We start from the raw sequence: 12,618 nt of genomic DNA on the forward strand, positions 1-12,618 counted from the left end.
GTTTTCTATTTTTGTAGCTGCACGAAACACACCACATCTGTAAACCTGCTTTGATTCTGATTCTGAAAACACTTTCAGGAACGTTCTGGGACTTCGGCTCCAATTCACATCTCACACGATAATAATTCATGTTTGAAAACACAGTTCAACCAGTTGACTTTGTTTGCAGGTGGGATTTTAGTTCATGGACTGATTGTGAGTCACTGGGCTGTGGCACACAGACATGTGCAAGACGAGGGGACAGACAGACAGACAGGAAACACAGAGCAGTTTGTAGTTTTAATATTTGCGGTTGTTTCCCGTCTCCTGGTTCAGATTCTCGGTGGTTGTTGTCGTGTGTAACTGGACTCTGTGTTGTTCCCTGCAGGCCTCTCATCGCGCTGCAGGTTCAGTGGTAATCAGTTGCTGGAACTGAACTTTTTTATACAAATGGGATTTATTTTAACGTAGCAGCTGCAGTGTGTTGGATTGTGAGCTGAAATGTTGTGGTCAGTTAAAGTCTCTCATGCAGACCATTGCTCTGCAGTAATGTGTGTGTGTGTGTGTGTGTGTGTGTGTAACAGTGTGTGTCCAGTAATCTATTTGAGCCCTTTCATTGTCTCTCATACTGTACCTCAGCTGTCTCTGTCCCTTTCCAGAAATTTCCCTCTCCAGCTACGTCGGCCCGCCATGTGTCCAGTAGTGACACACACACACACACACACACACACACACACACACACACACACACACACACACACACACACACAGCAGAGGGTGAATCATGTAGGGAGCCTCCTCCTCAGTGAATCTGGTGCATTCCTTCTCCCTGTCGTCCACCGGCCTATTGGGGCAGAGAGGAGTAACACACTGGAGTAAAAGAGGAAAACCACCTCACTGCTCTCAGAGTGACGTCAGACAGAAGCTTCCACACAAAGTCACACACACACACACACACACAAATATGCTGCTATCAGCTCCACGCTGGTGTGGGGCTGTGAACACGTATATTTTTGGATATGATGACGACGTCTCGTCAATGTCGGCTTTAAAGTCTCAAACTGAAAGAATAGTTGGATTCTGTGCAGATCGACAGCAGCTGCTGAATGAACGTCACAGTTAGTTTTCACTATAACACGTTCTGTACATTTATTTATAGAGCTCCAGTTAAAAGTGTAAAATTCAAGTCAAATTAATTTACTGAGAATATTAAAGGTTCCCTGACGACATCATCAAGTCAAAATTTCAACTTATCGAGTCATAATTCGGTTTTACTTTTATACAAATTTTTAGTTTGCAAGCTAATTAAACTGTGATGTTAAACCAGACAAATCTTACCTGCTCTTTTATTTCAAGCATTTAAATTCAAGCCAGTGCTCTAAACTCTCAGTTAAACTTTCCTAAAGTATTATTATAAGTAGCAGTAGCAGTAGTAGTAGCAGTAGTAGTAGTATTGTGATTATTATTACATCTCGTTCAACTACAATATGATCTGATAAGATAAACTAAGATGCGATACACTAAGACGAGTTGAGATAAGATAAGATCCACTGAGTGGAGAGAAGTGAAGGGGGAGAAAATAAATCAGTTAAAACACAGAACAAAAGTCATAAATGATTAAATAACTTTAAATATGGTTTAAATATAAATATAAGAATAAGATATTTTAAAAAAAGAACATTCTAATATGATAAAATGTGCATCATTATTATGTGTGAGCGAGGGTCTAATATAACCTAACGTCAGATCTCCAGCCTCTCTGTGATATCATGTGTTTAAATCTGATAACAGCAGCATCCCTCTCTGGCCTGAAGGTGGAAAAAGTGACACCGTTCGAATCCAATACCGCAGCGGTGACATCACTCCCCCACCGCTCCCCCCACGACCAGGAGGCCGGCCTCCGATTGGACGGCGGCTCCGGCCAATCGGAGGGCACGCACATGGGAAGTGTTTAAAAAAGATCCAGCTGAGAGAAGTTGTTGAACATCTGGAGCAGCTGCGACGCAAAGAGCAGGAGGGGACAGAGAGGGACAGACGGGGACAGACAGGGACAGGAGGACACGCAGGGATTTTGTCTGGACTCTTTTTATTCTCAGTGTTGGACGCAGAGCTGCTCCTCCATTTTTTTTTTTTAAAAAACCCTCCTCCTCCTCCTCCTCCTCCTCTTCCTCAGCTGCAGGATGACAACACATTTCAGGAGCGGACCTGCCTTCGGACTTTCTGCGGAGGTCAAGAGCAAAGTGAGTCCACACGTTGATTCATGTGTTAAACCCGTGGAGGACAAACCACGAGGTGTGATGTCTTCATCACGAGATGCTGCAGCTTCGCGCTCTGTCCTCAGCTTGTTGGACAACGGTTCATGAACTACTTGTATCAAACCTGCAGGTTGTTGGATTCAAACAGAGCAGACACATTTCACCATGAAGCAGATTCATCTGTCTAGAATCTTTGACACTCTTATGTGACATGTTTACTCATTTAATACTTTTACAGATGTCTGTTTTCTTCATTACTGCTGCAGCACAGCAGATGTCCCCCCATTGTGGGACTAATAAAATATCATATTATTTTTTATCTCATTGCAATAATTCCCTGCAAAACACAATATTAAAGTTGCATGTTGAGTTTGACCAATGAAAGTCTTCATTGAGACGTGATGTCTGGTGGGGGTGCAGGTTGTGTGCAGGCTCTGACCTGCAGGCGTGTTGAGCTGAGAGATGACGCAGCGAGCGAGCTGATGGTTCTGGGGCTGAATCAGGTTTTAGTTATTTGTTTTGTTTAGTCTGAGATCAGAACAGGTCGGACTGATGTCGCTGCATTTACTGTTTGTATCACTGTCAGAGGTTTGACTGGTTAAAGAATAACTGAGTGGTGGTGGGAAAAGTTTGGATTCACTTCATCCGACATATGAAGAGTGAAAGTACAACAAGTCCTGCGTTCACTGTCTTAATATGTAAAAGTAAACTAGTGACATGACACAACTCATATTTTCAACGAGGCCCAACAGTCGTAACTTAACTTAATCAAGCTGCAACAAATGTCACGTACTCAGAAGTAACGGGCTCAGAAATGATCCTGATCGAGATCTTTGAATTATTCTCACGAGAAACTGTGAAAATATCACAACAGATTTCACAGTTTAAAGAAAGTGGGGAAACAGAAGCATCACAACCTCCTTGGTTAAATATACTTAATGTATAAAAGTGTTAAAAGTAAAAGTACTCAGCACAGTAGTTTTATATTTTTTATATTTTTTTTACAGAAGCAGAATTTTGAAGTCTGAGGAGTTTAAGTAAATTTGAACTTCCTCATATACTGTTTGTTGTTTTCAAACTTTTCATATTTGTTTAGAAGTATTTAGTGGAGTAAAAGTACAATAATCCTTTCTGAGGTGTTGTGGATACAAGCAGCACTGCGAACAAGTACCTCAAACAACAGTACAAGAGTAAAAGTACTAACTACCTCATGTGTGTTTAGTGTTTTTAAGGTTTTCAAGTATCCAGTGGAGTAAAAAGTACAATATTTCTCTCTGACGTGTTGTGAAGTCGAGGATGCAAGTAGCAGTGACAGAAACTGAGTACAAGTACCTCAAACTGCAGCACGAGGGTAAATGTACTTACACTTGAATGTCACATTCCACTCCTGAGTGCGTTTGTACACAGCGTGAACGTGCTGGATCGCAGCTGAGGCTCTGAGCCTCCCGGTGAAGCTGAGCTGTTGATGAGGCGACAGTAGAATCAGGTGATGAGTCAGAGCTGCCGACAGAACGAGCGGCCTGCGACTCCCATCATCATCATCATCATCATCATCATCATCATCATCATCATCATCAGCAGGCTGTTGTTCTCCTGCAGGAGATGTGGCCTCCTCCCTGAATAGTGCCGTCTCTCATCAGTGCTTTAATCTCCCACAGAGGTGCAGTGCTCGATGAAACCCACATTCCTTTCATTACGTTCAGCAGCCAGCGGGCTCTTAGTCAGGAATGAAGCCCCGAGACTCCGCTTGTTATTTTGCTGCCACCTCTGTTCCGTTTCCAAGTCGATCACGCACGCTCTTTATTCGCTGTAGATTAGAAAACAACAGTCGGCCAGAGAGAAATAACTTTTAACGTGCGTCGGGGGCCTCGTGGGTTCAAAGCAGCGATGAGGAGTTCCAGCGGCATGACCTCAGAGACGAGGCGGGAGGAACCCACAGGTGCGTCGGTAGAATCCGACGGCCTTTTAAGGAGAGGCCGAGCTCAAACCTGCAACTTGAGAAAGTGTCCTCAGTGTAAACAGTTTACACTGAAGTCAAGAATGACAGAGCGCTGTCCCGACACAGCGCACATGGACCAGAGGCGGATGCGGAGGCTCTGGAACAGGAAGTGCACCGTGGACCTCTGCTGTGGGACACGCGCCGATGTGTCATGTTGCACATGCGAGATTCTGCTCTCACAGATTTGAAAGCTGCGTTCAGACGCAAACACAACGTTCAGTTCGTGCACGGTTTTGATGCTGTTGCCGCGGTAATGAGGAAACAGTGGTTAATGTTGGGTTGACGGTTTTGAACGATGACACTGATCAGAGTCTGTTCATCAACGTCATGTTTCCTGTAACTGCTGCTCGAGTCGACATTTCAACCGAAGTCACATATTCTTGTTCCGAAGGACGATGTCGTTGGAAATGTTGAGTGTCACAAACTAAAGCTTTTCTCTGATCCTCACTTATATAGAATATCTTTTATTATTAACTTTGAACAGAAGAAACCAAACGTCTCACATGTAAAATCGTTAAAAACGAGCAGCGCTGAGGATTTAGTTTGAAGAAAATACGTCTTCGATTGTCAAAAGTTTAGTTTGAGAATAAATAAAAACAGCTACTCGCACTTTTCCTTAACTGCAGTACTTTAACCGACTTTGAGGTACTTGTACTTTTGTTTTCAGCAGATGCTACGTTACACTTCACTATATTGCAGATGTTTTCTTACATCAAGTCACTTTGACTATTTGATATATTATACATACTATCAAAACATATGATAATCCTTTGCAATACAATTTATATCCAGGAATAAAACGAGTTTTGTTCATTGAAGTAATTTATTGTCTGTCCAATGAGGCATGAGATGCAAAATGAATAGAAATGTGTGTAGCAGGACTTTTAATGATCTCACAGTCACCATCACTACAGACTCCAAATATATTCTTATATATTTTAGTGTAGTTGTCAGACTAGTGTTAGCTTTAGCTCATGTGAGCTGGTCCGGTTTGTCGCTGCAGCCTTACTTGGTCCGGTATGACCAGACTCTTGTTGTGTCTGGTGACAGTTCACTGAATGGCTGCTCAGTTTAGAGACTTCATCACTTTTCTCTTCTCGTGCACAGTTTCAGTAAAAACCTCGACAGTCTGTGGATTTGCACAGGACGTGTTTTTACAGAAGATAACAGAAATGGGTTTTTTATGGGGGGGGTATTCTGATTTTGCCCTATCCTTCCTGTTTGTGATTTAAACGTTTTGAGAAATCTTCTGGCCACATCCCTGCAGCTCGGCTACGAATCCAACGACAGCCAGATCAAAACTCTGAGCCCAAGCACCTCGAGTGCAAGCGGGACCTGTCGGTGTCGGCCTGTCTTTATCAGACGTGGTTTGCCTGAAAAGTCGACTCGCTGTAAAAGGGCAGATTCTGGAAAAACCCAGAGGGGGTGAGAGAGAGAGAGAGAGTGAGAGAGAGAGAGAGAGAGTGAGAGTGAGAGAGAGAGAGGGGGAGAAATGTGAGCCGGGCCAATGGGAGACGGAGACGAGTGCAGACGGAGGGAGAGGGAGTGTTTGGGGGGAAAGCTGTTTCTCCCAAGTTTGGTGTGATGGACTGGAAGCTATGCTATCCCTGCTGCTTTGAAATACTTGTTTGTGTTGGCTGCAAGTCCCAGACTGAGGACTTATCTGCAGAACGTCCTGGAAAAGGGGACGAGGGTTTGCATATGTGTGTGTGTGTGTGTGTGTGTGTGTGTGTGTGTGTGTGTGTGTGTGTGTGTGTGTGTGTGTGTGTGTGTGTGTGTGTGTGTGTGTGTGTGTGTGTGTGTGTGTGTGTGCATGTGTGTGTGTGTGAGGGGGGGGGGGGCAGCCTTAAACCCCACACCAGAATTCTAAGTATTAGGCCAGTGTGATTGTGCCAATAAGGAAATACATGGAAAGAGGAGAGAAGCCAGCGTGTTTCTCCAAGTAGGAATGTCCACAAGCTATTTTCACTTTTCCCCCCTCGGTTTCTTCGTCTCTCTCTCTCTCTCTCTCTCTCTCTCCCTCATCACTCACTTTTTATTTTACAGTGAGACTCTAGTGACAGAACAGTTACGATGTGTCCCGTAAAACCAGTTACTGCAGGAACTAAAAACCTGAAACTGGGCTCGATAGAAATATTGCATTGAACTGAAGGAGAGACTTCTAAGAGTTGCATGCTGGAGATGCAGTGGCACCCACACTGAGGGACAGGACCACCTGGGGGGGGGGGGGTCACGAGACGCAGAGGGAGGGTCCCAATTCAAACCAGCCTTTAACCTTTATTGCAAGAAAAGCTCCGTGACTTTCTTTGTCTCCATGTCGCAGCGTCAGTTTAAAGGAAACAGTGAACATGTGTCAAGTATGTGAATTTGTTAATGAATCCATCTTAACTCTTATATTACTTATCTGCAATTATAGATTAATGAGAAGATACTTTTTTATTCTGTTGTGTGTTTGATTTCCAAATAACTTCCAAGGAAATTTCCTGGAATTAACTACTTCAATTAGAGCAAATATATTGATTTTCAAATGGTTCACTTCTAATTCATGAATGTTTGTTCGGGTCTTAACTAAAATATTTCTATTTCTAGTGATAACTTATCATTTACTGAGTTTCTTACTCAATTAGAAATAGAAAATAAACAACAGAACATATATCGCTCTTCAGGTTTGGGCTGAATTCAACCATAACAAAACTTCTGTTTGACCTCTGACCTCTGTGTCGCCCCCCCCTCGTCAGCTCGCCGGGAAGTACGACCCCCAGAAGGAGGAAGAGCTCCGGCTGTGGATCCAGGACGTGACCGGCAAGAGGATGGGGGACAACTTCATGGAGAGTCTGAAGGACGGCGGGCTGCTGTGCGAGTGAGTGGACGGACGACGGGAGGACGACGCAGAAACGTTTCACGATGCTTTAATGATATCTGTGATCACTGACTGATCTCTGTCTCTTTATAGACTCATAAACGTTCTGCAGCCAGGTTCTGTGAGAAAGATCAACAACTCCAGTCAAAACTGGCACCAGGTACGTGGAAAGAAGAGAACGAGCATTATTTGTCCTGCTGACGTTCTCCAGAGCGCGTGGAACCGTTGGCCCCGACAACACAGAGCGTATTTACATTCCATAAAGTCGGCAGCGACGTTTATTAGGTCTTTACCGAGTTAAAAAAACAAACGTTTCCTTTAAGGGTCGACTGATGCTCTTTAAAAATAATTCTCACTGGGATTTTAACGCTGCTGCTCAGACAGTCAGACCTTATAAGGACAAAAGCTGTGAGACACTTCCCAGCAGCCAGTTAGCTTAGCTTAGCATAAAGAATAAAAATGTGAGGAAACGACTCTGAAGCACATTTACTCATTATTCATTATTATCCACAGACTGTAAATAAAGATGGACGATGGTTACGATCCACATAAAGTGAAGCCAAAGCATCTCTATAGGTCTGCCTCCTCCATGTTAGCAGATGGGACATGGCCCAAATTAATAAGTACACGTCAGATTGGTTTTAATTAGTCAGAGTGAAACACTGAGCTGACAGCTGATCGGCTCCTGATACTGTGGAAGAAGAGGTCTTTATGAATTCACAGGTCGGTGCTGCATGGACGTCGCCCTTCTCACATATTCCTGGTTTTTTCCCCCTCAGCTGGAAAACATCGGGAATTTTGTGCGTGCGATCACAGAGTACGGCCTGAAGCCACATGACATCTTCGAGGCCAACGATCTGTTCGAGAATGTCAACCACACTCAGGTCCAGAGCACACTCATCGCTCTGGCTGGCATGGTGAGGGCAACACACACACACACACACACACACACACACACACTGAAATATCTCTTTAACTTTAGCGTGTTAGCCTGAGCCATGACTCCACATATTGGTCTGTGTTGCAACAATTAATTAACCTGTGTGGGAGCGTGGTGTTGCATCTTGTAACAGTGGTTACATAATAAAAACAATACAAGTATGGAAAATAAACTCCATTACCACCATTTTTCCTTTCTGTCTCCGCCGCCTCTCTCCCTCAGGCCAAGTCTAAAGGTTTCCAGTCCAAGTACGACTTAGGAGTGAAGTATGCCGAGAAGCAGCAGCGCCGCTTCGCTCCAGAGAAGCTGAGGGAGGGACGCAACATCATCGGCCTGCAGGTCCGAGTTGAACTGACTGCGTCCCCACGCCGACGGTTTTTCTCAGCTGTTTAACTCATGACGTTTTGTTTCGTGTCTAGATGGGCACCAACAAGCTCGCCAGCCAAAAGGGCATGACCTCTTACGGCACGCGACGCCACCTGTATGACTCCAAGATGGGTATGGACAACCCGCTGGACCAATCTACCATCAGCCTACAGATGGGCACCAACAAGGGAGCCAGCCAGGTGAGGGCGGAGCCTCGGGAGTTTCTAATTTCCAAATTAAATCAAAGTAAAGCTCGAGCTGCACCACAGTTCAAACATCAGGATCCATGAATTATTCTCGGTGTTAAAGAAAGTAAAAGTATAAATCCTGTTTCGTGGAAATCTGTTCAGTTGTTTTATGTGTTATCTTGTCCACAAGCGAACAAATGTAGAACAGAAGAGAATATTAAACAAACAGACAGACAGACAGGAAGTCAGAGTAAAAATAGCTCAACATCCAATTCAAAGTCAAACACAGACAAAACATTTCCTCATCGGCTGCAAAAAGAAAAAAAAGTCTTGTTACTGTCAACAGATCGTTTGAAAACACAAAAACCAACAATGCATCAGAGGTTTTGTTTCCATGACACAAATAATCTGAACAAACAAGTTAATCCTCGACCCCGAAGGAAGCGTCACCAGTTCTGGATCAAGTCACATGAGTGAAACTGCTTTAAATATTGTTGCTGCAATGAATTGTGGGATGGCATTCTATCCCGTCCGGTGTCTCCTATGCTATAGGAGATAAGTTAGGAAGCTTCCGAGCTCCTTTCCTTATAATTTAGAGGATGGCTGGAACACTTCCAGGTCATTTCACTCAGTTATGAAGCAAAATTAACTATTTTCCCTGAGCTGCACATTAATCCACTGATTTTAATTATCATTATTCTTTATTCAACAAGGACAATGCACAAACACGTTCAGCTCAAAATGAGAAGAGAGGATTTAAGACGGATTTTAATTGCAACTGAAGTCAGATTAATGTTGACTCAAATCCCTTCATCCTGCTTTTCTGTCCCTCAGTCCGGAATGACGGCTCCGGGAACCAGGAGGCACATCTTCGACAAGAAGCTGGAGCTGGAGAACTGCGACACCACCACCATCTCTCTGCAGATGGGCACCAACAAAGTGGCGTCCCAGCAGGGCATGACCACCTACGGCCTCCCCCGCCAGGTCTTTGACAACAAGTACTGCGCCAACCCCACCGAGGTCTTCGACAACGGCAGCGAGGCCGAGTTCGACGGCTACAACCAGTACTCAGACGAATAAGAAATAAAGGAATGAATCACGGACAGCCACACTGAACCCGCCCCCACCCTCCATTTTGCTTAAACTCCAGACAAACGACTGCGACGAGCAGATTAGTATTTATCGCTGACTCGTGCCGTCGTCGTCTTCCCTGCCCATCACGTATTTTTACTCTTAGGAAGTAAAAGGGATGAAAAGTGTTCACACTGACCGCACGGTGAACGATTCAGTGCAGCGGCCGACTTCTGTATGTGAATTTAATAACTGCTAAATAACCAAAAATGCTCAGAAGTTGAGATTTAATGACCTTTTCTATTTATGCATTTTTTTTTTTATGTTTTGTTATTAGAGATTTTTAACCCCCCCCGCCCCCCACCTCCCTACGATTCCACTCGAGCACTGACGAAGCAGAATTTAAAGATTCCTCCAAAGGAAACATGTGACCGCGTTGGTGCTATTGAACTTTGACCCAGTCGGGAAACAAAATGTCGGAGCTGCGCAGGCTCCAGGATTCCACCGCTTGGGATGACGCAGACGCTTCCGGCTCCACAGACGGGCCGGGGCGGACGATGCAGGAGGACTTGTAGCTTCATCGCTTTGTGTTGTGAGCACCTGACAAATCGTCATGTTCACCAGCCTGACAAATTACCCACAGTGCCTAGTTCCAGGGGCTAATTTACTTGGCTTGTGTGACGCATGAGTCTTTGTTGTTTTTTAGAAAAAGTGGCCTGGTCCGTCGCACAATGCATTTCTGAAATAAAAGAGCAGGTGTTGTGATGCTCGGTGTGATGTTAGGCTGAACTTAGTCACCGGTAGTTTTTGTACTGCCTGTCGTCTTTTCTTGGAAACTTTCCGACTCGTCTTCCGCCTCTGTGAACTTTTTTCATTTGCACTTTACCCGGCTTCACTTTGTGCAGTAAACCAGTGGACGGAGGCAACGAAGTGCAGTGACTCAGATTCTGCACTTACTTTAACTTGAGTTTTCTATTTGGTGCCACTTTACGATTATTCTCCACTTTTCTTCAGTTGTTAAGTTAGTTTACAAAATAAGATTTTTACATTCACAACTCATTTTATTTAAAGGTAAAGAAAACAACAGCGTAGTGTAACAGGTAGTAGGTACATTTAAAAGTGCAAAAGGAGTATTTTCACTAGTACTGGTAGCAAACAGCAATATAAACAGAGCCAGGTCCTTGCTGATGATTGTGGTTGTGAGTTTTGCCAAATACAGATGAGATTCTCCTTTTTGAAATGTCATCATGCTGTAAACCCACCGAGTGTCTTGAATGTAACGTGGTCGTGAGGTCAGAGGTCGCCGTGATGTTCGTTTTCACCACATCACAGAGCAGAGACGTGTGGCGCTGGAAACACACGGGGCTCGGATGCTGTTACACATCAAAACCTCTGTGTGTCTTCGTTAAGTTTTAGCATCAGAGGTCAAATGGACCAAAGCATCTGAGCTCCTGATGTTCGCTGTGTAAAACACCAAAGCTATGATTTTGGACATGTAGCAGAGCGCCATCTAGTGGGAGGAAAAGCACACATACATGAACACATTTACATTTCTGTATTTTTTTTAATCCATCAAACGACCAAACTTGTTTTTAAATCAATCAAATGTGAGAATGTCGTCCCCCCGTGATGTTCAGAATGGCAGAAACGGTTTCATCCTCATGTGTTTCAACATTTGTTCAAACTACACTAATCTGCTAAGCTAGCCTCTTGTTTTTTCTTTTATATGCCACATTTGTGCAATAAAAACACTTGAAAAATATGTTTTTCTGGTAAATCTTCTCATCATTGTCGTAACATCAAATTACACAGTACACGTGAAACACACAACGAGTGTAAAAGACAAAACAGGTTTGTGATTTTTCAAAAAGGAAAATACAAATCTAGCAGTACAAATACACAATAGTCTAAAAAAAAGGAAATGAGCAACCAACATAATGATTCAGTGCATCAGTAACGGTTGAAAAATGAAACACTACTTCCTCTACAGTAACACTTGTATGTAATAATATTCTGCGTACAACCTAAAGAAAAGAATGATTCTTTACTTATAACACAAATACTAAAAAAAAAAGGATGTGGAAATATCAGTTCATATAGAATGAAATGTCAGAGCATCTTCATCCTACGTAAAAAGAAAGCATCACTGAAATGAGAAATGAACCTGTAAACGGACGCAGACACGTTACTATCAAAACAACGCCGGCAACTCTCCGGCCCAGCCAGAGGAGCGTGTCGTACACTGACAGGGAGGGAGGGTGGGTTTTTTTTTCTACTTGGTGCGAGCTCAACAGGAGCCGATTCACCGGACCAGAGGTGAAACGTGAGGTTAGAGAGAAGGTGAGTCACAGGAAGACATGACTACTGATTGGCTGCTTCACAGGCATCGATCCAGTCACTGTAAACGTCCACCGGCTCGGACAGGTCTGTCGAGGAGAGGTTAAGGGACATTCTGAACGTTAACTGTTCTAACTGACTATAACCAACCACCCACCTATTTATTGTAACCTCAATAAATAGCTAACTTGCTCTCAGTGACTGTTTAGCTAAGTGCGATGATAGCCAATCATTTCATCCACATGAAGGATACAGGTGATCGGAGTCTGGAACTCCTCCAAGCAAACGCTGCACGATATAATTCCTGTGTTGCGGGTTCGTTCCCTGGAAAAGAGTTTTCATGACGCATGTTTTTTTTTTTAAAAAAGCTTTGTGATGTCACAGCTGAGACAAACTTACATTTTGACATCGCAGGATTTCTCGTGGTTACAGAACGGGCAGGTGAACTGGGTGTCCAGGTTCCCCGTCATTTTCTTCTTAGGAGGCGGCTTTCTCTTTGACTTCCTGCGCCCCATCTGCACGCCTGTATCTGCGCAGCAAGGAATCACAACACACACTTCTTCAACTTGTCTTCTGCTTTTACTGGATTTGTCTGTTTAAACTCGTCGTCTGCACCTTTGACA

At 43.9% G+C, this 12,618-nt stretch overlaps 2 protein-coding genes across 2 annotated transcripts in view; one reads left to right on the forward strand and one right to left on the reverse strand.

The window, feature by feature from the left end:
• The first annotated feature begins 1,960 nt into the window (after positions 1 to 1,960).
• Positions 1,961 to 11,420, forward strand: cnn1b (calponin 1, basic, smooth muscle, b). Its single transcript, XM_020109203.2, has 7 exons — positions 1,961 to 2,219; positions 6,972 to 7,093; positions 7,187 to 7,253; positions 7,873 to 8,010; positions 8,256 to 8,372; positions 8,453 to 8,599; positions 9,422 to 11,420. Exons 1-7 carry the CDS (start codon positions 2,160 to 2,162, stop codon positions 9,665 to 9,667), a joined length of 897 nt encoding a protein of 298 aa, XP_019964762.2. The 5' UTR covers positions 1,961 to 2,159; the 3' UTR covers positions 9,668 to 11,420.
• The window catches only part of elof1 (elongation factor 1), a 2,142-nt gene continuing 726 nt past the window's right edge, over positions 11,203 to 12,618 (reverse strand). The window contains exons 2-4 of the mRNA XM_069524544.1: positions 12,395 to 12,524; positions 12,249 to 12,319; positions 11,203 to 12,084 (exon numbers count right to left, since the gene is read on the reverse strand). Coding sequence (XP_069380645.1) covers positions 12,020 to 12,084; positions 12,249 to 12,319; positions 12,395 to 12,510 — 252 coding nt within the window. The 5' untranslated portion in view covers positions 12,511 to 12,524 and the 3' untranslated portion in view covers positions 11,203 to 12,019. The remainder of the gene's footprint in view (positions 12,085 to 12,248; positions 12,320 to 12,394; positions 12,525 to 12,618) is intronic.

Source organism: Paralichthys olivaceus, chromosome 5, assembly GCF_024713975.1.
Source record: "Paralichthys olivaceus isolate ysfri-2021 chromosome 5, ASM2471397v2, whole genome shotgun sequence".
NCBI classification, from domain to species: domain Eukaryota; kingdom Metazoa; phylum Chordata; class Actinopteri; order Pleuronectiformes; family Paralichthyidae; genus Paralichthys; species Paralichthys olivaceus.